The sequence below is a fragment of the Botrytis sinoallii genome, assembly GCF_014898435.1.
Source record: "Botrytis sinoallii strain Bc 23 chromosome Unknown BSIN_005, whole genome shotgun sequence".
In the NCBI taxonomy this organism is placed as follows: domain Eukaryota; kingdom Fungi; phylum Ascomycota; class Leotiomycetes; order Helotiales; family Sclerotiniaceae; genus Botrytis; species Botrytis sinoallii.
This window is the reverse complement of record NW_024066032.1, coordinates 2,237,982-2,264,157: the sequence shown is the minus strand read 5'-3', so window position 1 is coordinate 2,264,157 and position 26,176 is coordinate 2,237,982. Positions and strand designations below refer to the sequence as shown.

Sequence of the window (26,176 nt, the reverse complement as noted above, 5' to 3'; positions counted from 1 at the left end):
TATTATTCTTTCTTTTGAATATATTCAATATTTTTGTAAATAGTGACTTGATTTTATATAATAACAAGTATATCCTAATTTAAGTAAAATGATATTTGATTTACTTAGTATTTCTAATATATCTACTCCTATCGAATACTTATTTTCTTTAATAAAAATTATTATTATTGTAAAACAAAATAAGCTTTAAATTGCAATTATTGAAAAAATAAAATACTTAAAATTATAATTAGATTTAGATTTGTAAATGAAAGATAATATAGAATTCGAGAATTTGAATAGATAAAAGATAGAATTTTTTTTTTTGAATAACATTTTTTCATTATTTAAGTTTTATTGAGATTAATTTTGATTTTTAATATTATCTTTTATATATTTTTAGATTTTTATGTTTCAGTCTTCCCGTATATCTTTGTAGATATCAGTTTTGAGTAATACCTATAATAGTGAGTTTTCAACTGTCTAATACGCACTAATTACTGTATTAAAAGCTTCATACGCGCCACCGTTTTACTGTAGTATACTATTGCCTACACTGTGGTATATTAAATCGAGTCTTCAGAACTCAGAATTTATGTTCACATGTGTAATCTCAACCTACCTATGGAGAGCAATCTGGTGTTGGGTATGGAAGGGAGAGGGGAAGTTCTCTGCTATTGTGTTAGTATTGATTCGAGTGCAAACTGCTATCATTGAACTTGATCTGATTTTAATTATTTCCAAAATTTCATAAACAAAATTTCTCTCCTTCCCTTCCCTTCCCTTCCCTCCTTCATCCATCATCCATCACCCCTCCAATCCCTCCACATAATCCCTAACCGCCTGTTCAAACCCTCTATCCTCCCTAAACCCCAACCCAAACGCAAACGAATTATCATACCTCACCCCCCAGCTCCTCAAAATCCTCACCGTCGCCTCCTCCTCCTCCTCCCTAATCAAACCCCAATTTCTCCTCTCCCCCCAGCCTTCACCAAACGCCATCTACATCTCCTGCACACTCGCTCCTTTCCCGGGTAAGATAACCGCTCCTATGATGTCCATCCACCCCCTGCAAATCCATCCCATCGCATGAATCAAATTCTCCGTCAACGTCCTCGGACTACACATCAGCTCACAAACCCACGGTCCTTAATCGGCACCACGCACTTCCTTCCCCGCATCGGCTCTCTAATCATCCCGCTCAGAAACGAACTCGCCCGCCTGCGTCGGTTTTCCCGGGCCTGATACGATCGTCGGAAACGCAATGCCAAACCATCGATAATCCCCTGCGATGTAGTCCTGCAGGAGAGTCTCACATGCTAGTTTCTGACAGCCGTAAGAACCCTCGGGAGTGGGATGCGTCTCTCTTGTGATTATTTCCGGGAGCGGTCTCCCGTATACCGCGAGCGAAGACGCGTAGATGACACGAACTAATTTGCCCTCGGGCTTCAAAGATGGAGTATTTCTGATTCCTTCAAGAAGAGAAAGTGTAGAGTGCAGATTTACTTTCATGCCGAGCTCGAAATTTTGCTCCGACCCGGAATGACATGATGCCCGTGGAGATGAATATGGTGTCGATTGTTCCGGCCGAGGAAAGGAGGGAAGAGAGGGACTCGGCATTGCAGAGATCGGCTTGGATGCATTGTATGTTTTGGGGATGGGGGGAGGAGGGAGCAGAGGGCGTGATGATATCGGTGAGGATGAGTTTGTTTTCTGGGGCGGTGGCATGGTTGGTGAGGAGGTGAGTGGCGAGGAGTTGTCCGATGAAGCCTGAGGCGCCGGTTATGAGGATGGTGGGCATGGTGGTGATGTTATTTAATCTGTTGAAACCAATTCCAAAAAACAAGAATTTTAGTCCTTGCTGTGCACAGAGTTCACAGCTTTATACCTTATAAGTAGGAACTCCTTTTTAGAATCAAGAATCAAAGAAGTCGTCAATTGCAAACCGAGACTCTGATAGATGGAAGAATTGACCCCGAAGCCGAAAGAAAAATGGGGGTTAATAATCGCTCTATATATGATTGATGCTGTACATATGCCGGCTGCAAATCCACGCAACTTGTACAACTTTGCGGGTGAGATCTAGATATCGGTAAGTACGGCACATATATGTAGTATATTTCTAGACGGAAGGTTTTGCGACGGAAGTAAGACCATCTCCAAGTTAGAGATTTTAACCCCGCCTCTACCCCGCGCCGTGGGGGGCAAAATGGTGGGGGTCATAGTTTCCCTGAAATTTCTAAGGGGCATAGCCGACAATGATATGTGTTCGTGTAGGCAGGTATCCTTTATCAAGTAGCAAGCAAATAGAAATACATTTTCATGGAGAGGAGAGAGAGGAATATGATAATTGGGTTAGGCTAAGCTGGGCTTGGTCACCATTCGAATTCTTGCAAATGTATATCAGTCATATTGCATTTCGTGTCGGAAGAGACGATTGACAATTGGACCGTTTAAATTTGCTTATACCATGATATTGATTTATCTATCTTTTCAATTGTCTTTGCATTGGACAATGCAGATGTCCGGTTTTTGCTCCCTCAAATTTAACCAAGCAATATTCTTTCTGGTTCAACATCAACAGAACTTGGTCTGGAAATCATCATTCATCTCTCCTGTCAAAATTTTCCCCTCTCAACTCATGAAACACTCATCTAAGCTCGTGGCTCCTTGATTCTTCTTTTTTCCGTCAAACTTCTTTACAAATGCCTCAATCTCCACCTACATTCTTTCCACAGGACTCAACCCCAAAATGCGCATACCATTGTAAAGTACCACTCTAGCCGCATCATAAAGAGCCATTCTAGCCTTCATGACTTCTCTCTCGCTACCCATAATTCTAAGATGATCATAACTACTACTAAGAACGTGAGTCATCTTGAAGAGATATGTAAGAATGGTCGTTGGTTCTAGAGTCTTGACAGTGTTCTGAACAACATCTGGGTATTGGGAGAGTGTTCTGATGAGGTTTTGAGCGTGGACTTCAGTAAGGAGTGAAAGGTCTGCGGAGGCAATTTCTTCGGGTGTAAGAGCTGCTTTACGGGTGATGGAACAAAGACGAGCATGGGCATATTGAAGGTATGGACCTGTGTCTCCTTCGAAAGATGTCATGGTTTCCATGTTGAAAGTGTATCCGTTGACACTAAGAAGAATTAGTTTGGAACTCCAGATCATAAAAATAGAAGTAAAAAATAATCGATTTACTTACCGTTTACCACTCATGTCCTGTACCATGACAGAGCTGATACCAAGGATATCAGATGTAGCGACTGGATCGGCAATCTGCTCATATTTGGCCTCGTTCTTTTGCATAACCTCGTGCATCTTTTCGGCAACATCTCTCAATATATCATCCAAGAATTTGACAGTACCACGACGAGTACTCATGCCATGAACCAATCCGAAGTTGATGTGTTGACACTTATCTCGGAGTTCCTTGTAGCCCAAAAGTTCAATAATCTTGAACAATTGTTGTAAGTGTAGCTCTTGATCAGTTGCGACAACGTAGATCATTTGATCAAAGTCATACTTTTCTTTTCTTTGTAACAATTCACTAATATCTCTAGTAAGATAAAGTGCTGTGCCATCCCTTCTCTTAACGATTGCTTTTCCAAGACCTTTGCCAACCTTTCCGGCCACGTGCTTGGTGAAATCGACAATCATAGCACCTTGCGACTCTTCGGCAATTTTCATTTCCTCCATTTTCTTTCCAGTCTCCTCCATTACTTCTGCCTTGACTTGAGATTCTCCAGAATAATCATCAAAATGAATGTTCAATCGTGCATAAGTCTCCCTGTATCTCTTGATACTGAGTTCACGGAATCTAGCCCATTGCGCAATTGCTTTTTCATCGTTCTCCGTCATTGCTTTGAAGTATCGACGAGCTTGTTCATCCAAACCTTCATTCTTGATATGCAATGCTTCATCTGTCTTTCCTTCTGCCTCTAATGCTGCCATCTTATCAGCCTCAGCCTTCACATCTGTATTGATCTTGACGTAAATTTGGAAGAGATGGTTGATAGGATCTGCCTTTAAAGCTTCTTCATCTCCATATTTGTCAAATCCCAAAGCCAATAATCCATATTGTTTGCCCCAATCTCCAAGATAGTTGACACGAGTCACATCCCATCCAACTGCTGCGTAAAGATTCGACAAGAAACCTCCAATAATTGTACTTCGAAGATGACCAGCGTGGAAAGGTTTTGCGATATTGGGGGATGAGAATTCGATAACTATTTTCTTTTGTCCTTTTGATGGATCTTCAGGATCGACGAGACCGAGATATTTGTTTTGACCAAAGTTTGTCTTTTGTTGGATGATGGTAGGAATGAGAAGCTCGTTAAGTTTGTCGGCTTTGAAGAAGAATTGGAGATAGACACCATTGGTGGTAGGCTTATGAACGAGAGGTGATTCAGGAAACTATTCAACTCAATTTGTTAGTCATTCTCATGATATATGACTTGATTGCGACGAGTGTACCTTTGCCGCCCATTCTTCTGCGAGCTCGTTGGGCTTTTTGCCCTTGACTCGCAAAGCTGGCACAGGCAACACCAAGTCACCTTTGTCCAAAGTGTTTGTCCACGCTAACGCAGGGTAAATAATGGCGGAATCTACACCAGTAATCTCAGCTAAGTGAGAAGTAATGTGAGCTCTGTAGATGTCGTTGATGTTGACATCAGGGTGACAATTAGGGAATTTGGGTAAGTCCGAGACACTCAAAGACTTGAGTTTTTCCGAAATGAAGTCTGAGGATGAAGTTGTCGTCGCCATCTTGTAAATTGTGGTTGAAAATATGCGAAAAGAATTGAAGCTGTGGGGTTTAAATCGAGGGGTATTTTGGACTGAAGTGGAGATCAATTTCAGACAGTGGAGTGAATTCTTGCGAAGGATAGAAAAGGTGAAGCTCATATGGTTGGAGACAGTATCAACAATACCTTCTCCGCTTTGAGATTATGGTGAAGTGCGACGATGAAGAGAGGATTGAGTAATATTTATGACTCCGATTCTCGTTGGTGACTCAAAAAGTTCCTGGTTAACTGACCAACCCACCCCTCAAAGGATTTTTCTGCTGGTTCAACAGGGCTGCTTCATCTTTTTGGGCTTAGTTGATTTACCGCCTTTGTTAATGCCTTAAATGTAAGGCCAGTAGCTCAAATAATGTTTCTAAATTCATTCTGGAAAATATTTCAAGCCATAAAATCACCACTCGTGTCTCTCAAGCCACTTCGATTGTAATGGTAACGGTCACACCAGATTTTTCCTTGAGATTCCAGTTTGGATAGGGAAAATGGTCAAGATTTGATTAATATCCTTCCGCTTTCGTCTCCGCACGCCTTAAGAAGGCTTGGCTATCACCATCTTCACTCTTCTCTCTCCACACACTTTTCGAGCGTTTGTCTACAAGTACTGAAGAGCTCTCTATCCCAATTCATCCATTTTCAATTTTTTCACTTCTTCTACTTCTTCAGTGAAGAATACACCATTTCAAGAGATCAAATGCAGTAATTCAAATCATGGATTTATTTCAAAGGGATGATAGTTCATTCCTATCATTTTCTAAAAACAATTGATGAAGTCATAACGATAATAAGAAATCCTTCCATTTTCAACGCCATCCATATTCGAACAGTTAATCATATCTGACCCAAAAGGCAAACAACCTCCCCTTTCTCAATACACCATACCGAATCTTGTCCATTCCCAAACAAAAGACCAAGAGATAAGTATGGTATATACTCCTCTAAAAAGGACTGAAGATAATAACACCAAGTAGGAAATCCAAAAGTTATAACAATCAGAACCAGAACCCAAATTCTAAACCCATCAATTATGAATATTAAAAATTTCGCCATTACCCCGCACTTCTATATCACCTCATGTTGTGAGACTCTCCAGCATTTTCGTCTTTGCCGACCTCGTTCAATGAGCTGGAGTTGGAACATCTTGACCGTCGTCTCGTAGCATTCGAATGAAAGCACGTTCTTGAGAATCTAAACACATCTGTTAGCCAATTGTGTCCTCTAAAAAGTGACAGAGGAGTCCTTACTCGGTCGAGAATAGTTTGGGCCGGTCTCTTCCACAGTAATCGAGCGTGTATCGACTTGTTCATCGCAAACGACTGCACCATCTGGGCCCGACTCGGGAGAATAATCCATTCTCATTAAACTGATTCTGAGGCGATAACGACCAGGGGCGTGAATTGCAAGATCTGGGAAGAAAAAGTACGCTTGATCGCGCACACCTCTAGATCTAGTTTGAGCGATAGGATGCGCAGAGTCTGCGGCTTTCCCATCCATTTGTTCATATATAACTTGACCACTGGCGTAATGGATGAGTGAAACACAAGTCCAGTAACCGGCAAGATGTTCATAAAGATCGTGCTCACTACTGAGTTGAACAATTAGAGGAGGGTATAAGATTGATCCTGGGCGAACTCGCGCGGGAGGTTGGACTGCAATAGATAACATGTTGAAGGTAAGGTGCGTATTGGTAGGTGTTGGGTATGAGTGCTGATTAAAGAGGTTTTCAGATGGCAGGAACTGAAAACTAATAGGACAAGGAGTTGTGGATGATCAAATGCGACTTCTTTTCGATGACTTATCGAAGTAGTGATGGCGAGTGGGTGTTTGACTGGATGATAATTGGAAGTTTGTTGTGAATTTCGAAACGAAGACAGTGTGAAGAGAAGACTGATCGAGATGATGATGAGAAATACTTCGAAACATGGATGAAAGGACTCCTTTTATCTTTCTCCATTGCTCACACTCGGAGAAGAAAATATATGAGGCTGAGATACCTCTTGAACATATCATGGATGGGATAGAATCTTCCCTCCCGATAGGTATCTCAAGAATAGTTCATGCCGCCTCAATCGAATAGAGAACTATTCGCTTGTGCCCTTCGACCAGTCAGAGCCAATCTATTTTTTCGATAATATCAGCTCTGACAGCATCGATGAGTGAAATATTACTTGATTTTTCTACGGGTAATTCCTCTGTGTGGCCTTTTTTTACTTTACTTCTTTTCCCCTCAGACTATTGTTCGGGAAATTCCAAGCAAGGGAAGCCGGTCCCACTGAACACACATTATTGTGGGCGTCTTAGATCTACCCAAGATTTGAACGTTGTATAGATCTCATGCAACGAAATGCAAGATTTGGTTTTATGCGGTATTCCCAAGGGAATGGTCCAGGACCCACGGTGGTAAGTCGCAAGCCATGCTTATCTTGGTAAGGTCCACTCGGCCACGCTAAGAGAAAACTACAGGGCCATCGGGACCCGGCAAGTCGTCACCACTGTCACATTCGGCTCGTGTTAGTGACAATTGCTGATTTGATGGCAATGAATTACAAGATACAAAATACCACCCTAGAAAATTATGTACTTGGAGCCAATAAAGAGATGGGAGTAAAGATAGTAAGTTAATTTTTGGAGTACTCAATCGAATCTTAGATTGGATGTTACATCAGAGGGAGCTTTCATCTCCTTTAGAGATTTCTTCCGTCTAAACCCTTGAAAGTATCTATCTACCTTGGAATCATTTTCCTTTGAGGTCAATGGAGCATCTATATCACATCCACTCTATTTGCTTTGTAATTGACTGAACTAATTAACTCGTTCAATCCGATTTTAGTATCAATCCATTATCTCCATTATAGACCTGACCAACTTACACCAAATTTAGGCTCAATTGGGCTACGGTACACTTCATCCAATCTGATTTTAGGATAATCAATTGAAGGAAATGGAAACCCTCTTTTAGTGAAACCTTCATTGACACACGGCAAAAGTGTTATGTTCCCTCATCCCAACAATCTTCCTGTCAGGCAGTGTCAGCTCCTCTGTCAAATCCATTGCCATTTTCAGTATGGCGTGTTAGTGGCGCCCTCTAAAGCCTTTTTCAAGGGTATACGATCGATTTCGATACCCTGTCATAGGTCTCGTGGGAATCTCAGCTATCAAGGGCTAGCAAGGGCTAGCAAGAGCTAGCAAGGGCTATCACAACATCATCTCAATTAAAAATGACCAATTTGTTCCAGTTTCAAATAAATCTTCGTGAGGAGATTGAGAATACTATGGAACCTAACACTTCGAGAATTTTCTTGAAGCTTAAGGATGTATAGTTATTCATCGACGTCTGTAATCTTTCTATTTCGTGACCTACTCGTTGTGATGTGGGGATTGGGGGCTAAAGGGCATCAGAACCTTCATAACCCGTACTCACCAGATATCCTACGTCACACGACAATATTGGAGAGAATTAGCAGCAAGGGTGGAAATGCGTGGATAAGATGTGTTGAAATCATATCTACTTCGGGGAATGAAGTGAAAAGGGATTCACCCGATTTCTGGACCCATCTAGGCGCTGGCTGATTTGGAACAAGGATTCAATTAAGATTCTTCCACTTTAGTGCAGAAACCGCTAGGATATCTCGCATGGTAGAAACATTTTTTTCTTACCTGCATAGATCTGGTTTGAGATCTGGGTATCACGACATATTGCCGCTGAACTAGGGTTTTGGAGCCCCTCAAGTTATTGTTGATAGCTGAACCACCTGGCACTCACTGGGGTTGAACCCCGCACTATCCACTATCGATATGGATAACTGAAATAATGGTATGAAAATCGGTATGTAATATTTTCAAACATAATGACTGAACTGTACATTACTCATTCAATGGAGCGTCATTGATCAAGATAATTTAGGCATTTATTCTTCAAATCCTACTTCAATCAATACCCTTAATACGGAATGGTTGGGATAAGTACAGTTACGGGTTTGGGGGTTAAAATGCTTAGAGGGGTAACAGTCGGCGCAGTCGCAGGTCGTGATTACCTTTCAACCCCATCATGAGTTCTTTCCTCGATGGAATAACCATGATCATCAAATTTCCGATCAACATCGTTATTGAAAACCTCTTTCTTATTATTTCTTGTTTTCTAATCTCCATTGAATCATTTATTTCCCTCGTTCTCTATGGCACCCCTAGACAGCCATATACTACGTATCACGAACCTTACCTCAAAGACTGTTTGACTTCTCTTCCGCGATCTGATCGTAAGACTTTGAACAATACAAACGAGTCATTCTCAATCTTCAGAAAGTTCACGGACCGACAAGACGAACACATAGCTAGGTATTTATCAACATTGGCACCGTCATATATCTTTCCTGCAGCTGCGAGGTTCCGCAGTCATGCCGTAGTATCACAGACATCGTCTGATATCCTTCTCTATAGCATTTTCGAGACTCAAGCATAGTTCAAGCCTCGATTCATGTATACCGTGGGAGAGGATACCATACTCCGAATCATTCTTCCATCTATTATCGCGTGTGTAGCAATTATTTTGGCGTATTCGGCTTTGAACCTTTTCTACAAACATCAATTCGGAAGCCAACGTCGCGATTCATCACCACATACCTTATGAGGCGACAGTAAAAGGATTCACGGTTCTAATCATTCTGCTTGGGGCCACCGGTCTTGTCTCCTCGCAATTCTTTTCTACATGAGCTTCATGAAAATATACAAGCGTCGGATATCGATCGCGGGCGTTATCCGTGAAAATTCTATGGCATGGCGTACCAAGGTGTAAGAATGCTCGCCTCCATGTGTTCCCGTTTTGAACACATTCGGTGGAGCTATTGAGAAACACCTTACCGATTCTTGCCGACAACTTTCTTTCACGGTCCTTTTCTGGATGGCAAACGATATTCCTCATATTGGCCAGTGCAATTGGCTGAAGAATAGCGTGGCTTCTCCGATCTGGTGGCAGATATTTTCAGATCTTTTGCATCACAAACTCGATCTCTCATGGTCAATACGCCGAATGATCGGACACACATCAATTGGCACTCATATTCTGGATGGGCATCATAATGGGACTGTTCAGTAATCAATCAAATTGGCAGGAGCGCATCGCTCTTGTCATGTTAGACTAGAGTATTCTACTGAGGGGTGATACCAAGAATCCTTTGTTATTACGCGGTTTATTGAGATTGCGATCGACCTTTAGATAGCTCACTGCATAAAATACGAAAGTTTTTCTGCGAAATCACCCGAAAAAATCTTTATTACAGGGTTATCACCTTCCTTGTGGTGATTCTTGACCGCTACCCGATGCCTGATTCCACTCAATTCCATGCATACTGACAGAATCGCCAATTTAGGAAGGCCGTTATATGGTCCACAACCTCAGTCTCTCAGATATCGCGATCCTCCTGACACCCAATCTAGATTTAGATTTCCGAATCTCAAGCCGTGTGAAGTACACATCTCATCTTGTCTTTTTCAACCCCCAGAGATCTCTCCACTTAGATTGACGGGGTGCGCTATCGTGAGACAAGTCTCAATTTTCTTCAGATCAACGTTGCATACAAATATCTTCAAGATGTGGAAAAACTCCCACAGAACGGTCAAAGCTGCAGATAATCGTCATGTTCATATGATTACTTCTTGCATATATTTTCCTAGTGTCTTCTATAGAACAAGGCGAACCCCTGAAAAATTTCGACAGCTCGATAAAGTATTAAGGTTAAAAATTTTTTGGCCCGATAGTGAGGTGCTACGAAAACATCGGATAACAAGATCTAGACTGGTGGATCAGCAGACCCTCCGAGGTTCTGGGTCCGGACCACTTTTCCCCGTGAACAGACTCCCGAGTGTCTTGTCCCACGGCAATTGGCTTGTCGCTGGAGTGGTGCTGATGAGGTAGGTAATTATATACGACATTTTCTTGACAAGATGATCATCTTGACATAAGGCGATTAGGGGTATTGTTCTTTTCTTTTGTTTGATCGCGATACGTTGGTGAGATATTGGGTGGTTGAGATTGGCCAGATGTAATGTGTTTTGGTGGTTGAGATCGTACCCCTGATTGTTGATGTAAGAGGCTCTATCTTTTACCTATGAATCGCTGTTGAAGTTTCTTGGATAGAAGGGATTGATTTCTGCTTTTCTTTTTCGAAGTTGGATACAGGAAGGAATAATCCGTTCTCAAAGTAATTTTTTGCTTGCTGGGCGCTGCAAATCAAACCTTGAATATCATGAATTTTAGCTTCCCATCAAAAATTATCTCGGGCCTCTGTTCTCTGTCCAGTGCGTGTATCTCACAGCATGCACTTCAGACTACCAAAGTGGCAATGCCATAAATCTTCTCATTGTGCTTCCATTTACAGCGTTCTGGGTACTTATACCTCTCTGCCCAATACATCCGTTAGTTCTCAGAGTTATCTCTGGCCGACAACGAAGGGCATTGTCAATCAACGAGGCGACTGAATGAACAGTTAGGTAAGAGCGGTCCGTTCGAAACAGCCTGGCTTATACATTACAAACCAAAAGGCAGACAGATACGAGAGAGGAAACAATGGACCAGCACGCAGATAAACAAATGTGTCTGGGACTAAGTCGATAATGGTCATTAAGGGCTATCAGGACATTTGGAGTAACCCCTTATTTTACGGTCAGACAGATGGACAACTTAGACCGACTTGCCTAGCGATGGTATTCTATGGTGGGCACTCCATCGAATTGCTTGATATGGGCTACGATTTGACATTTTTCGTAGGTCCATTCATAGGTGAATTGCCGGTGTTAAGTGTATTGACTCATAACGAGGAACGAAATCTATTAGTGATTCAGATTCCAGACGCGTTCTAAATTGGGAGTGAAAATGGTCCTTTGTGGGAACTTATTTGTGAACAGGGAGAGAATCATCCTGCAGTATCATCATGAGAGATTGACAAGATGTTTTTCATTTTGATTTGAACTCAAGAGATTCATGGATGAGAATATGAAGATATTTGTCAATACACAGAGGTTTGAAAGTGCCAAGTCCCTCATGTTACTGACTATACTCACTATACAGACGATAAATCCCATCTAATCTCTTGCCTACAATTTTATCTTTATATTCTCATCTATATAGCATATAATTGTACCGTCAACACCTATATAACCCATCAAATCTCCCCATCAAAAGTCTCAATTTTCTTAGATCAGAAATCCCACGATGTGAACTGCCATAGATGATCTAACTACACGAACACCAAAGAGTCCTGATCCAAGCAAACCACCCCGCAAAGCCGTAACACAAAGACAACCTCAAAAACAGGGTCCCGATCAGATAACACGGGAAGGGCACAAGTCCCGCAAGGGATTATCCGACGAAGCGATGGGCCGCACCGGCGTTTTGAGGAAGCGCCGTATCATGTGGGCGGATTATTGATGGAGAGTGAGAAAGCTTGTTTGACGGGATGGGATATGTATGTATTACATGAACTGAGGGGCATTAAAGAAGATGAGAAAGGATATGATATGAGTGAGGAAGGGGAACTGAAAAGTAGGATGATGAAAAGAAATTCTTATACGATATTAGTTTTTTGCAAGTACCCGGATGGGATATCGGGTATCATGTAAGAGTTCTGGAACCTACTTACCCCGCCCCTGTGACAAATGTGACAAAATCCCTGCAAAATTCATGTTTTTTTATATAAACCAAAATACTATATAATTAATTCAATTATTGACATTAAATTACAAAAACTTTTAATTAATAATATAAATCATTTTTATATATAAAAATTTCTAATTTATTTTTAAAATATTTTTGTTGAAAAGTTATATAAGCTTTTAATTGAAAAAATTCAGATTTTTAACTTGTAACGCTTTTCCCATACAAAATAAGCGAATTTTTCGAATTTTTTCGAATTTTCAACTTTAATCCTTCAAAATACTATTATAAAAATATTTAAAAATAAACGGTTTATTTTTTTTTGGAATAATTTAAGTAATTAATTAATCTTTCTATAATACTATATTCGATTTTGTCTCATATAATTATAAATAAAATCAGATATAAAAAGCTGAATAATCGTATATTTTAGCTGGAAAAGCGTTACATGGCGGTGAGTAGGTTTCCAGAACTCTTACTATCGGGTAGGTATTCAGGCTATGTATTTCGGGTAACCTTTATATAAGTAGCTACTAGGTACCTACCTATGCATATGAACGAGTACCTAATAAAAGCTTGCAAGTATGCATATCTCTCTGCATGAACCGTCCTAGTCTCCCGCCTATACACCTATCTAACTCCCAATATCACGAAAACAACTCCGTAGAACCTTACACCATAGCCCCCAAATCGTTATCCCCTCGTGATATATGAACACCAATTCCGATTTTCTGGTTAAGGTTTGAATCTAAACCCGACATCCAGATCCATGCTGTGGGGATCTCAAAAAAATTGTGTGTGGTGCGATCAGGAAGATAGTTCCGAAGATTGGACTGATGTCAAGAGTTGTTAGAAAGGGAGGATGGGTGATGTGGTTCTGGATCGGCAGTTCTAGAATGCTGGGATTGGGGAAGCATGTCTGAGATGGGAGGGATGGAAGCTGGCTTGTTTTTAGTGTGTGCGAGATTGATGGATTAGATTAATTGGGACGGGACGGGAGTCCTAGTCCTCTTTGGGGCAGATTCAAGGGTAGAAAGGTTGTGATATTATATTATATATTATTTTCCAGGGGAGAGAAATAGAGGAAGAAGATAAGCCCAATGTCTCGAGGCAGACAGATCCCATTCTTCCGGAATCACATTCAAGCCTCTGATTCCTCGTCGTACAGATAGGCATGCCGGTGGGAAGATGTGCCGATATTATACCCACCTACCTACGCTGAGAGATGTCAAGGTAATTACCGTGAAGCATATACATATATGCATGGTTGATATTCTTCGAGGGACAGCCTACTGTTGTACACGTCTACGTCATGACGTTTTTCACGCCCTTCATATAGGTAGGTTTCACATCCAGGATGTAATTCGGAATGCAAGTAACTTTCTCCACGGGTCAAACATCTTACATGCAATATCTGCAGGAAGAGAAGAGATTCTTCCCCGGTGAGATCGGATCGGAGACAAGTCGACAGGGCTTGGCTTTGATGCATGGCTTTTGTGTCTGCCAACTATGAGGTTCGTCTGTGGAGGAACCAAAGAAGCGGTAAGATTGTGCTAGATGCTAGATCACTGTGTGACATAAGTCCCACGGGAAGAGGGCCTTTCGAGGAACGAGACAGCCGAAGGTCGATCTAGAAGTTATACTCAGTGCGTTGTGTGTTTGTTCACATGTTTTCCTTTTAATCTGCCCTGAATAGAGCGCGCTAGATGATCAGTAAACACTCCAAAAATAAGAAAAGTTTCTTCCTACTTCTACCGCCCGCCGTTACTCCCAGAAAACCTTTTGTTGTATTTCCTTTTCTCCCCCGACATGTATTGGTATATATTTTGTATCTGTATTCCCTCTCAATAGATTCCCGCACGGACAACATATCGAGGTAGAGCGCAGCATATACAGAAGTGCAACGTCCGTACTATTTGGCCGAAAAATACAACTTCGTTAATCTAAATCAATTTGTATAGATCCCCAAATCCTAGATTTTAATAAAATTCCGAGTTTTGGAAAAAGGCGGTCAATGGTGCGATGCTCTGGAGATGTATAAAGTATGAGATCGGTGGCTTGGACGCAATGTATTGGAAGGCTGAACGGTCGCGTGGTACGGCGGGTCGAGATCTGGCATCGGACGCCATGTTATTTTTCGTGCGAGATAGATGCGAGATGGTGGAGGGGGAGATGCAGAGACTTGAGCTTATACGGTGAGACGTTTCACAGCTCAAAGTTTTTTCCTCGGGTGGTTAGGAGATGGAAAGTTGTAAACACGAAAGAAGCGAGATAGTGTTGTGAGGTTGTACTGGGGATTTTGCGTCGAGGCACACTCACCAGTATGGCTTTGACGGAGAGGAAAGGGGCTTTTGTTTCGGTTACTCGTAGTTGGGATTTTTCCGGTCGGAGTGGAGATTTAGTGACAGGTGAAATCGGTGCGAGATGAGATGTACTGAGATCATGAGATGAGATGAGACCGTGTGATTTTGAACGGAGATAGAGATGTAGATTGATGAAGGAAGAAGCCTGAGTTAGATGTGACTTGATGAAGGAAGAAGCCTGAGTTAGAATGTGACTTAGATTGTGATACTGTTGCGGACTCAGCCTTCGGAGACCAAAATGTAGAGCTATGAGAGATTTGAAGAAGTAAAGAGTCGAGACTTGGTTCGTTTGCCATTCAAATAAGCAAGTATCCAAATATCTGTCGTCGCCATTTACTTCGCCGCTTTATTGGCAGATTTCACAACATAACTTGGTGGATGGTAGAGAAACTTGGAAGTCAAAAGCACAAAATGAGGTCTTGACGCAAGTGGCTTGTCGACATGTCGCACAAGCATATATAGGTTTGAAGATGGGATGTGATAAGTCGTATGATATTTGTTTCTCTTATTTCCCACCCGAAGATTGATCCGTTTTAGGTTTCGAAGTATGATAAGATGAAGCTTCGGAATCGGTTGAAAGGAAGAAAAGTCGTTGTCTTTGAGGTGGAAATGAGTGTGCAAGTAGATGTTCCCCGTGTCAGTATCGGTACGTGTATTCTTTCTTCTCGGTTATGGGTTGGTTTTTCAGAGACTAGAGAAGATTTATTCCGTTTCATGTCCCAAAACCGTGCTCCTGACCAGGACGTGACTTCTCGACAGTTGTATGCAGATGACAAATTAGGGGGAACGAACATATGTTGAATCTATCTATCTTTTCGTACACATAGCCGATGGACTTGCGAAAAAAGAACTACTGTTGCGGAGGAACTTGTGGTTCGTCGGTAGCGAAAGAGTATTTTGCGAAAAGTTATCTCAACCGACCATCCTTCATTCAAGTACAACACCGCTCAAAGGGGGCATTCATCAAGCAAATCGATTTAGCAATCATATCCATTATCCTCCGTTTTCGCTAGGGCAAGAATAGCAACATCCAAAGGAAAAGAGCCGCTTTGTAACTCCCTTCTAATCTTGTCAATGAGTGAAGCATTCGAAGTATCATGCAAAAGTTGCAAGATAAATTTCGTAATGTAAGCATTTTGAAAGATTGTCTATCGTTCCCCTTTCCGGAGAAAGAAAATGATAGTGTCCACAAACCGAGAGATAGTTCCGGAAGCATAGATGAATAATAAAATCATGGCTTGTGGATGCTATGATGTCTTTCTACCTTACTAGCTCTGCTTAGTTGGCCAGCGACCCATTTTTTGAGTTTGACTGAGCTGAACTGGATAGAATTTTTCCGTAGGAATTTGTGTCTGTATATCGTCATGCTGTTTTGGGCGTGTATCAATTGTTGATGATTGTTGATACTTCTTATTCCTCAAGGCGCAGCAAGGCTGTTTTGTCGCGAGTTAAAGACGGCGTCAATAATTCCAACATCTTCCGACAGGCGAAGCTCGACGATGGAGAAAATAGACGCTGAATTTGCAGATTACCGCAGGTAACATTGATCCCACGACGGCGTCAAAGGTCACGATACCCACACGAGTATCGATACTTTTTTGAGGGGACAACCAAGATCACTCTTCGCATTGAGGAAGCTTATGCTGAGGGATCATGTGCCTTGATTTTGGCTTTGATTGAGAAATTTGCAATTTCGACCCCGTCCGGGGTACCCGAGAAAAGCAACCAGAATTGATAATTTCTCCATACTCTCTCCACAAACTGAATTTTGCGGAGTTCTGAGATTCTCCTAAGTTAGTAAGAAATGAACTCCAGTCCTACAGTCTCCAGCGAGCGGAGCTGTTCTTATTTGCCAACGCGTAAACATTGATACCTCGGATGACCCCGAGCAAAATCATGCGAAAACCCCATCTTACCAACCACCCTTCTCCACAGCAGCTATCGTCATCCTTGTTGCTTCGTGTTTGCAGATTGAAATGTGATTTGCCTTAGCTGCCCCATGCCGGTAGATTCCAGACTCCTGGATGATGATCAATTCCTCAAAGGAAGCTTAGTCTAATCAAGCTTAAGTTGATCTGACAATTACTGTTGCATCAGGGAGAATTTATCCAGCATTGAAGCCAAATGACATATGATCAAGCAAGTAATTGTAAGAAATTTCGGATTGTACCAAGGAAAAGTATGATTTCGGGTGGAAACCATAAACCCCGTGGGCAAGAGTACCTGGGTATATGCACACCCGCGGGGATTATGACACTAAAATCCACATCGACTAATCACGACCCCCTGAATATATCGGCAACAATAAAACGAAATCTTAAAGCTTGCTCAACAATCTCAAGACTAAACAATGGGGAACCGCTCAACTATTCCAAATAGAGTTGGTCTAAAATCTACTTTTCATTTTCCCCATTCTCTCCATTGTAAATGGTGGAATTACTCTCCCTGAATTCAAGTGACAAAGTGATAACAAAGTATTCGCACGAATGAGCTGCGAATCCAGTTCTCATCCAACAATAATATGTTGCCGCTCACAGATTCCACAATAGCCAACTTGGCAAGTACATAAGATACATCCATACCTCTCCCCAAATGAATCCTTTTCCCTCCTCCCTCATCGGCCTCTCGTCGAACAATAAAATACCAACTTTGTCAAGATTTGCTGCGAACAGCAAAACCGCCAATATGCCGTCCGCTTTCTTCAAAAATTACCGCGTCTATCTTCTGACGGCCGTGGCTTACATGGGATCGTTACTTTTCGGTAATTTTATACCTTCTTTCTGGATAATATCCCTGATAATCCTTTTCCGCGTCGGCTCAACGATTTTAAACTTTTGTGCCATAACCGCCAAGACCAATCAGATGATGGAACATGACTGACATATGATGGCTTATGCAGGTTACGATACCGGTGTCATGGGATCGGTATTGGCTCTCGCAAGTTTCAGAGAAGATTTCGGATTACCGCCTGATTCGAAGGGATTTGGTGGATCCAAAAATGCACAGGTTTCTTCGAATGTTGTCTCTTTGCTTACGGCTGGTTGTTTTTTCGGTTCGATCGCTGCCGCTTTCTGCAATGATCGATTCGGAAGAAAACTCTCTCTCATGGGGTTCAGCTTGGTTTTCCTCATTGGCGCCGCTGTTCAAACTAGCGCTAGCCATAGTATTGGACAAATCTATGCTGGTCGTGTTATTGCTGGTTTGGGAGTTGGTGGATGTCTCCATTACTCCTGTTTTTCGTCGCAGAAAATGCTCCTCCCCGCATTAGAGGACGAATCACGGGAATGTTTCAAGAGTTCTTGGTACTCGGTTCTACCTTTGCTTACTGGTTTGAATTACGGTGTTGCATTACACATCCCTAAATCTACTAAGCAATGGAGAATTCCAGTCGCTATTCAACTCATCCCAGGTGGATTTCTCTTAATCGGTCTATTTTTCTTGAAGGAATCTCCAAGATGGCTTGCTAAGCAAGGTCGATATGAGGAAGCCACTGCTTCCATGGCTTGGACTAGATGCACTACAATTGAAGATGAAGAAATCATGCAAGAAATCGCTGAGATTCGTGCATCCATTGAGGAGGAAATGGCTGCAACTGAAGGACTCACCTGGAAAGAGTGTCTCGCACCAGCCAACAGATTCAGATTCTTTTCAGCTTTCTGTCTAATGTTCTGGCAACAATTCTCCGGAACCAATTCTATTGGATACTACGCACCGCAAATCTTCCAAACCATTGGTATCTCCGCTGCTAATACCGCTTTGTTTGCTACCGGTATCTATGGTACTGTAAAGGTCATCAACACCTGGTATCTTCTTGCTCACTGGTATTGATACGTTGGGTCGTCGCAAGTCTCTCATTTTCGGAGCCGCATGGATGATGGCCATGATGTTCATTCTCTCAGCTGTCCTCGTTACCCACCCACCTGACACCAAATCCACCACTGTCGCACCAGCATCAATCGCCATGGTTGTAATGATCTACCTTTTCGTCATCGGTTATTCCGCATCATGGGGACCTATTCCATGGGTCTACGTATCCGAGATTTTCCCCACTCGTCTCCGTTCTTACGGTGTTGGTCTCGCGGCTACTACTCAATGGTTGTGCAACTTTTCCATTACCGAGATTACACCAATTGCCGTTTCAAACATTGGATGGAGAACATTTTTGATGTTCGGATTCTTCTGTTTTGGAATGTGTGTATGGTCATTCTTCATCATCAAAGAAACCAAGGGCAAGACATTGGAAGAATTAGATATTCTCTTCGGAGCTGTCAACGCCGAGCGAAGAGCTCAGGACGTAGAGGCAGTGCTCCATTCAAAGAAGGATATTGTTCATCATGAGGGTGACGAGTCAGTAGGAAGCAAGGCTGGCACTATTAGAGTTGAGGACAGTCCTGAGAAGACTTCCTAGAAGGGTTAATGATTTGGTTATGTTTATGATAGATGTTATATATTGACTCCGACGTCTGCTTGCTTTATATTTGGCCGCAGTACTGTCGATGGGACTTTGATAAATGAATGAACGGCAATATTAATGATAATATAATATATCTCTTGAAAATACTGAGTGCATCACTTTATCTCTGTGTTGTATTTGAGCAATGCCCTAGGATCAATTCTATCTTAAGTTCTTAACAAGACCACAAAGAAGGGAAATTGAAGTGTTCAAAAATAGCACTTTACTAAGAGCTCACACCCTGCACACATTCACAGATATCGACTCAATATTTTAATGTCCAATTCAATCAGAATCACTATGTTTTAGAACCCAGTGATGGACAGTATTAAGAAGAGGTACTGCTAGAAGACATTGAGCCTGTCAATCATAATATCTAGTGGCAATCATGTACCTACACTTCAAATTCATTCGTTTCCCCATTGAATTTCAGAGGAGCAATAAATGAGAAGCGGGAAAGAGACTATCAAACATCTTGCTTAAAACTCATCACTATTCATGATGCCGTCATGATCGTTCATCGTCATTACTCGCTTTTAACTCCGCATTCTTCAATTTTTTAACGGAGCTCATAATCAAGGATCGGCTCAAGGCGATCCATGAAGAATAAACGCAAGTGGACAAGACAAAATTCACCATACACTAAGCTGTCAAATATCTACCGTCTCTCGAATGTCAAGAGGTGAGGTAAATCTCTTTCAAATTGAGAGCTTTGGTGGCCTAGGCTCGGCATTTTGAGATTCATCCATATTTGAACTACTTCTGTATGTAAATGAGTTTATTTATCGGTTTTGAGACTTGGGACGGAAAAGGATACTTTTTGAGGAATGCGTATTAGTTGCGGTTTCTATTATGTAAAGGAGAATATATAGATGCGTATTTAAGATCTACGAATTGCGTTTTTTGGATTTATCACTATCTTCATCTTTCTCGTATGTAGGGTATTTGATGTAATGATTAGTTCTACCTAGCAAAATCAACTCAAAATAACCTCTCGATTCTTTCTGCAGGCCCAGTCGTCATTCCTGTATATTTGCATTATTTGAATACAGTTGTCTTTTCACAAAATTGAGCTGGCAGGTCCTGTGTTGTACATATGTCGAAGAATCACGAGTTGAATGGAATAACCTCTATTTCGCTACAAGAGTACGAATTATCATTACTGCAGCTATCGCCCTCGATCTTCAACTCCTGTGTTACTTGCAATCTAGCCTCCCTTTCGCTTTCAAATTGAGATATATGTGTTCAGAGACTGACCACAAGAGTAATGACAAAAAACTGAAAGATATATGTACTGCGAGGCTGGGAGTCACTTTATCTATATTTGATATCATTGCACGAAAATGATTGTCATACTGCCATGTTAAATTTGGAAGCGGAATCTAACATGAAGTTCCTTCTCGCTTTGAGCTAGTATCACCATTAGCATTTATTTTCGACATCCATCGCCGTATGAACATTGCTTCATTATAATTCACTTTTGACAATCTAATAATGATTGTGATGAATGAGGCGAGCATTGGTTTCCCATGCATTTTTTCGAATTCCTATGCAAGCTTGTGGTTGACAGCACAGAATGATCAACCCCTTTCTTCACGCACGAACAATATCGTCATATAGACCATCTATAGATAAAAACATTACATGCTCATAAGACCAATACATGTACAAACCTTCCATATTTATTACAAGATTCATATGTTCACCGCCTTGGGCTCTTCCAGATCTAGAAATATACCAACCAACAAGTAAAATTCTCGTATTCTGCCTCGAAGGATTTTAAGCTCACTTGGTACTACGTACAATAATTTTTAACAGTGGAGTCAGCTTATATGTCCAACACTGCGCCATCGCTCTATGAGAGAAGTTTGTTTCATGTTGGACAAGGACAAGTCACCTTTCTTTATTTCAAATATGCTGGTATGTGAGTGAGAAATTGTGTTACATCCACCAACAAACATCCGTTTTCACAATCCCATGATATTAGCGAAGAACTACTTTGGGGGTTATATTATGGGTATTCACTGTGATGTGATTGTTGTTTCGTTGTTATTATTGGTTCATTTCTATTTAAGCATTGGACTGTGGAGGAAATGCTGGTGAAAATCCTCCATAGCATACATGAATTATCAGACCAAAATTCACATATAGCCAAGCATCCTGGCTCTTTGCAAACGCCATCCATCTAGCCAAGATCATAATATATCTCTAAATGATCCTACTGCCACTCTTTAGATTGACAATAGAAGATTCTTTGGTGTAGAAGTGCGATTGAACGAATCAACATCAGGAACAAATTTGTCATACCTTCCATCCCCTCTCTGACATCGGCACTTACCCAAGCCAACCTCGGAGATACCCATATCAAATTTCCTTGAGTTCCCTCCGAGTTAAAACTAACGGATCTGAAATCGCCTCTATGGGGTAATTCGCGTTGTGCAATTGGTCCAGAGGATTTTTTTAGTAATTTGTAGAGAATCAATACCCATATTCACCTACAAGTCGTTGAATCCATCATCCTGTCTGCCATGAAGTATCACGATTCTGATACATCGTGGAGAGATCGCGGCTCATTCACTTGAAGATACCGTATGAAAAACGCCTAATGCCAATCTTCGTTGTGTATTTAAGTCTTCGATCGAACCTCGACCTGAAAAATTTCTCTATCCTTCAACAACCTCAAGCACATTCCTTTTGATAAGTGTCTCTCTTCCTCTTTTGATTTAGATCGGTCTATTTATCTTCGTACATTTTGTACATCACTTTCTTTCATACAAACATACACTCCTTTAGCACAGCAGCGCTTTACTACCATTCAACATGCAGTCTCTAGCAGTTTCGCTCCTCTGCACTCTTTCATGTTTGGCCTCAATTACTAGTGGTTACAAATTGATTCATAATTACGACCATACCAACTGGTTCACTTCCTTCGTCTATGAGAATGTTAGTATTCCTAAGAATATCTTCGATCTGAGAATGGCCACTAACTCACATCTAGCTCCCCGATCCAACCCATGGCAACGTCAACTATGTCTCTCTTGCTGATGCTCAAAAGCTTGGTTTGACCAAGGTCATCGGTAATCAAGTTTACATGGGCGTTGACAATACTACTGTTCTCTCCGACAAAGTCAATGGAAAGCGCAACAGCATCTGGGTTGAATCTGTTCATGAGTTTACTCATGGTATTCTTATTGGTGACTTCGCACACATGCCCGCTAGTGATTGTGGAACCTGGCCTGGTTTGTAAGTGTTAACTCGTCCGCTACTTCCCCATGAGAATTAGCCGCTAACAGATTCGCTAGCTGGACAATCAGAAATGGTGACGGCCCTTACGGTGAAATCGATATCCTTGAAGGATCCAACGACATCACTCAAGCCTTCATTTCTCTCCACACCGAGAACGCCTGCACCTTCAATTCTCCCAAGTCCGCCGAGGTCGGAACTGTCAACAACGGTAATACCGACTGTCAATTGTACAACGGTGCAGGATGTTCTGTTGGATCGACTGCCAACTCCTACGGTACACCTTTCAACAAGAATGGCGGTGGTATTTATGCTATGCAATGGACCTCTACCTTTATCCGAGTCTGGTTCTTTGCACGCAGCAAGATTCCCGCCGATATCACAGCTGGTACTCCAGACCCAACAAAATGGGGAACACCTACTGCAAACTTCGATAGTGCGAATGGTGGTTGTGACATCGATGCTAATTTCCCCGCTCAGACAGTCGTAAGTTGTATTCTTTTATTTCTCCTTTTCATCGCCCACTAGCTCACACCTCATCATACCCAATGATAACGCTCCCTATTTATCTGTGTTCCCATCAAACTAACTCTCACCCTAGTACTTCGACACCACATTCTGCGGCGCAGGAGCCGGTGGCCAAGCCTGGTCCGACTGGTCCGACTGTCCCGCAAAGACCGGCTACTCCACCTGTCAAGAATACGTCGCCAAGGTTCCCCACGCCTTCGACGACGCATACTGGCTTGTCAACTCTGTCAAGATCTACCAATAGACTTGACCATTCGTTCTTCTCTTCTTCCTCTTTGCTTGCCTACCTAGGCACTTGCATTCGTCTTCGTCTTCGTCCTATAGATCGCGCGACCCTCCAACTTTAGGATTTTTATCATACCGGTACTGGTTATGGGTATGATTTGTATAAACAGGATAAAATCGTTGCAATGTATAAAAGCAAGATGGGAGTCGAGGGTTTCTTTTATTCAATCAAAAGCTGTGATTTTCAATGCCTCGTATTGCACGGATTTCGGATAGGTTTTATGGTGTTGTTATGTTCATAAGGGAGGGCGGTCTGGTTTCTACTTCTGTAGCTTCTAAGATGTGTTCTCTTTGATTGCATCGTGGAGGTTGGTTGATAGTCAATTGTATTCTGCTTCCCGCATTTTATACTGCCAAAATTTGATTGTAATACCACGCGATGTGATGGTGCGATTTTTTGGATTCTAATTAGGCCAATGTCGAAATTTCAGTAAGATCATGTAGCTTCAACGGATTATCACAAGATTGCAAAGAGCTCAGGGTTCGGATACCCGTAGATATTTTTTGACTACTTCCCTCGCACTTGCTAAAGAAAGAAGTTAACATGTGCACTTGCTGTACAAAGAAAACATTTTTTGCATCCATTCATTAACTAACCTACCAAATATTTGAATGTTCTATTGGTCGTCCTCTACTTTTACATTATGCTTTTCCGGTCGATCCAATTATATCCATTTGATGTTCAATCAATTCCTGGATCAGTCTAGTTCCCGTCTCCATAAGTTCCGTTAAAGGAAGTCTCCCTGTATTGTCCGCTACATATTTATTATACGTATTCAAAACCAAATCATTTAAATTGCACCTTGTCATACCCCCCTTGATACAGCTTCTCATTGTATCATCCGGGAATGTATTCGTGCCGTGAAGGACTAACCTTACTCGACCATTTGAAGCTTTTCTTATGCTCTCGAGTCTGAGAACTAACATTAGCCCACAACGATACCATTGAAATCGCATTCAAGAACTATCCTGCACATACCTATCAAAATCCAGCTTAATATTTTCCACTCCACCGTAGTTCCCGTGCACATTTCCAAAAGCCGGCGCCAAGAAATCTACTCCTGTTTCTACAAACTTGAGCGCCTCTTCAGGAGTTGTCAACAACCCCTCCAAATCCCCTGTATCCTTCACACCATCCTCGCCCCCATTAATTCTACCACATTCAGCCTCAACTGCTATGCCTTTCTCTCGTAATATCTTTGTCAATTTAGTCGTTTTGGCTAGATTCTCTTCTTTGTCATAATGCGACATATCGACCATTATACTATCGAATAGTCCCATATTTGCAGCGGCCAGGATTTCATCTTCAGATTGTGCATGGTCCATGTGTAGAACTATGGGGACGGTGGCGGTGCGACAGGCGGCGGCTGCGAGGTGGATTAGGAGGGGTGAGTAGTGGAGGGACCAGGGGAAGAGAAGGATTTGTGCGGGGGAACGTTTGCGTTCTGCGGCCCTGACGACGGCGGTTATAGTTTCGAGATTGTACTAAAGATAAGACATGAGTTCTTTGTTTTGAGAGGGATATAGGAGTGAACTGTACTCACGGAAAACTACTCCTACAACACCATATCCGCCATCCTCTGCTGCTTGAAGCATGCGGATTGCTTTGTTATCTTGCATTGATTTTGCCATTGTACATTTGAGATATGAATATGAGAGAGGCTAAAGCTATGCAACAGAAAAGAAAAGCAATATGGAAAAAACACTTAGGATGTAGCTACAATATCAACTGAGATTGCTCTTCTGGCACAACACAAATGATATGACGATGATAAAACGACAGTGGAGTTTCTTCGGTGGGCTTATCCCGAGCCGTTCCGATTATGGTGGGGTATTCCATTACCCGCGAAAGTAAAAGCATTCGGAATACCTTCCTGTTTATGAGCTGACAAGAAGTATGAAGCCTCATGAGATTGAAGACTGCAAATACCTACCGATAGGTTACTCTTTTCTTTGAGAATGAGAATGCAGGACGAAATGAAGTATCTCGGATATGCGAGGTGCATGTGAGCAGTACCATCTTCAACTATCTTGCCCTACTTTGACTAGAAGTCATGTTAATTTAGGTGCTTATCTTGTCTGCAGTAGCCGTGCTCCAACAGCTTCAGGAGTGCTTGACTCTAGAATCTGCCGAGATTTGCAGTGGTCAATAGTGACGGGCGGAAAAAAACACGAGGAAGAAATATGAGAATTGGTACAATAGAGAGTCTGATCATAATCATCTGCCGGCAAGAGGATGAACGGTCGATATGTGACATCTGAGGGTGTGTTTATTCGTCAATGAGTCTGATGTCTGCACAGATGAAGCCTCCAAGATACCAGATGAGAGTTGGTAGCATTTTACGAAGTATCGATCATGACTCGCCTTGGATGCCGAGGACAAAATAGGAAAAGTAAATGTAGTATGGCGTCAATTTTATCGAAAACTCATCATTGTGGAGTTTGGCAGTGAATCAAATGCAGATCTGTAGATGCGCTGTAGGGAAAACCCAGAAAGCTTTTGAGAGACAAAGACATGCAGACAAACGATCTGTGCTCGATCGACAGAGCTGTGATTCGTACGCACCTAAGTTTCCTGATCTGTCATTAAACGTGTTAATTTTGCAACAATTATTACCACAACTCTATCAGTCAGGTCCAAATCGCTTCTTTGTGTACTCTTTGCCTCTATGGTGACCCAGATTGAGTCTTAGCTGGGAGGACCCTCTGGTAGATCCTGGAGGCTGATGGGTGATTGGAAACATTTTGTCGTTGAGCATATGGAAATGACAGAGGAAGATAGTACAAGAAATTTATATCAAATGCGGTACACCATTGTTGGAAGCTGGCGAGGTATTGTGCACAAGTACAACGAAGCAGGAGGCAGAGAGAAAAG

The 26,176-nt window shown here is 41.9% G+C and overlaps 8 protein-coding genes across 8 annotated transcripts; 4 read left to right on the top strand and 4 right to left on the bottom strand.

Annotated features, from left to right (window-relative positions):
- Window positions 1–1,167: 1,167 nt before the first annotated feature.
- EAF02_003790 (uncharacterized protein) lies at window positions 1,168–1,780 on the bottom strand (the record flags this gene model as incomplete). The annotated part of the gene is made up of 2 exons (XM_038899838.1): window positions 1,168–1,451; window positions 1,486–1,780. The coding sequence occupies 2 exons, from the start codon at window positions 1,778–1,780 to the stop codon at window positions 1,168–1,170; spliced, it is 579 nt and encodes a 192-aa protein (XP_038760765.1).
- A 636-nt stretch (window positions 1,781–2,416) lies between these two features.
- On the bottom strand, window positions 2,417–4,992 carry EAF02_003789 (uncharacterized protein). Its single transcript, XM_038899837.1, has 3 exons — window positions 4,459–4,992; window positions 3,188–4,398; window positions 2,417–3,121 (listed from the first exon to the last, which is right to left on the bottom strand). The coding sequence occupies exons 1-3, from the start codon at window positions 4,885–4,887 to the stop codon at window positions 2,701–2,703; spliced, it is 2,061 nt and encodes a 686-aa protein (XP_038760764.1). The 5' UTR covers window positions 4,888–4,992; the 3' UTR covers window positions 2,417–2,700.
- Window positions 4,993–5,404: 412 nt separating this feature from the next.
- EAF02_003787 (uncharacterized protein) lies at window positions 5,405–7,403 on the top strand (the record flags this gene model as incomplete). Its single annotated transcript, XM_038899835.1, has 3 exons — window positions 5,405–5,702; window positions 5,753–7,181; window positions 7,245–7,403. Exons 2-3 carry the CDS (start codon window positions 7,116–7,118, stop codon window positions 7,401–7,403), a joined length of 225 nt encoding a protein of 74 aa, XP_038760762.1. The 5' UTR covers window positions 5,405–5,702; window positions 5,753–7,115.
- On the bottom strand, window positions 5,899–6,446 carry EAF02_003788 (uncharacterized protein; the record flags this gene model as incomplete). The annotated part of the gene is made up of 2 exons (XM_038899836.1): window positions 5,899–5,969; window positions 6,026–6,446. 2 exons carry the CDS (start codon window positions 6,444–6,446, stop codon window positions 5,899–5,901), a joined length of 492 nt encoding a protein of 163 aa, XP_038760763.1.
- Window positions 7,404–10,368: 2,965 nt separating the features above from the next.
- On the top strand, window positions 10,369–10,692 carry EAF02_003786 (uncharacterized protein; the record flags this gene model as incomplete). The annotated part of the gene is made up of 1 exon (XM_038899834.1): window positions 10,369–10,692. The coding sequence occupies one exon, from the start codon at window positions 10,369–10,371 to the stop codon at window positions 10,690–10,692; it is 324 nt and encodes a 107-aa protein (XP_038760761.1).
- Window positions 10,693–17,477: 6,785 nt separating this feature from the next.
- EAF02_003785 (uncharacterized protein) lies at window positions 17,478–19,200 on the top strand (the record flags this gene model as incomplete). Its single annotated transcript, XM_038899833.1, has 3 exons — window positions 17,478–17,553; window positions 17,692–18,575; window positions 18,640–19,200. 3 exons carry the CDS (start codon window positions 17,478–17,480, stop codon window positions 19,198–19,200), a joined length of 1,521 nt encoding a protein of 506 aa, XP_038760760.1.
- A 2,865-nt stretch (window positions 19,201–22,065) lies between these two features.
- Window positions 22,066–23,260, top strand: EAF02_003784 (uncharacterized protein; the record flags this gene model as incomplete). Its single annotated transcript, XM_038899832.1, has 4 exons — window positions 22,066–22,188; window positions 22,244–22,488; window positions 22,548–22,974; window positions 23,090–23,260. 4 exons carry the CDS (start codon window positions 22,066–22,068, stop codon window positions 23,258–23,260), a joined length of 966 nt encoding a protein of 321 aa, XP_038760759.1.
- A 621-nt stretch (window positions 23,261–23,881) lies between these two features.
- EAF02_003783 (uncharacterized protein) lies at window positions 23,882–24,933 on the bottom strand (the record flags this gene model as incomplete). The annotated part of the gene is made up of 3 exons (XM_038899831.1): window positions 23,882–24,214; window positions 24,281–24,786; window positions 24,856–24,933. The coding sequence occupies 3 exons, from the start codon at window positions 24,931–24,933 to the stop codon at window positions 23,944–23,946; spliced, it is 855 nt and encodes a 284-aa protein (XP_038760758.1). The 3' UTR covers window positions 23,882–23,943.
- Between the last annotated feature and the right edge of the window lie 1,243 nt (window positions 24,934–26,176).

Excerpts from the sequence above, each read along its gene's own strand:
- EAF02_003789 (XM_038899837.1), bottom strand. The coding sequence starts at position 4,887 with ATGAGCTTCACCTTTTCTATCCTTCGCAAGAATTCACTCCACTGTCTG. Across the intron at positions 4,399-4,458 it reads CAGAAGAATGGGCGGCAAAG|TTTCCTGAATCACCTCTCGT; the intron begins GTACACTCGTCG and ends TGAGTTGAATAG. Across the intron at positions 3,122-3,187 it reads CAGGACATGAGTGGTAAACG|TGTCAACGGATACACTTTCA; the intron begins GTAAGTAAATCG and ends AATTCTTCTTAG.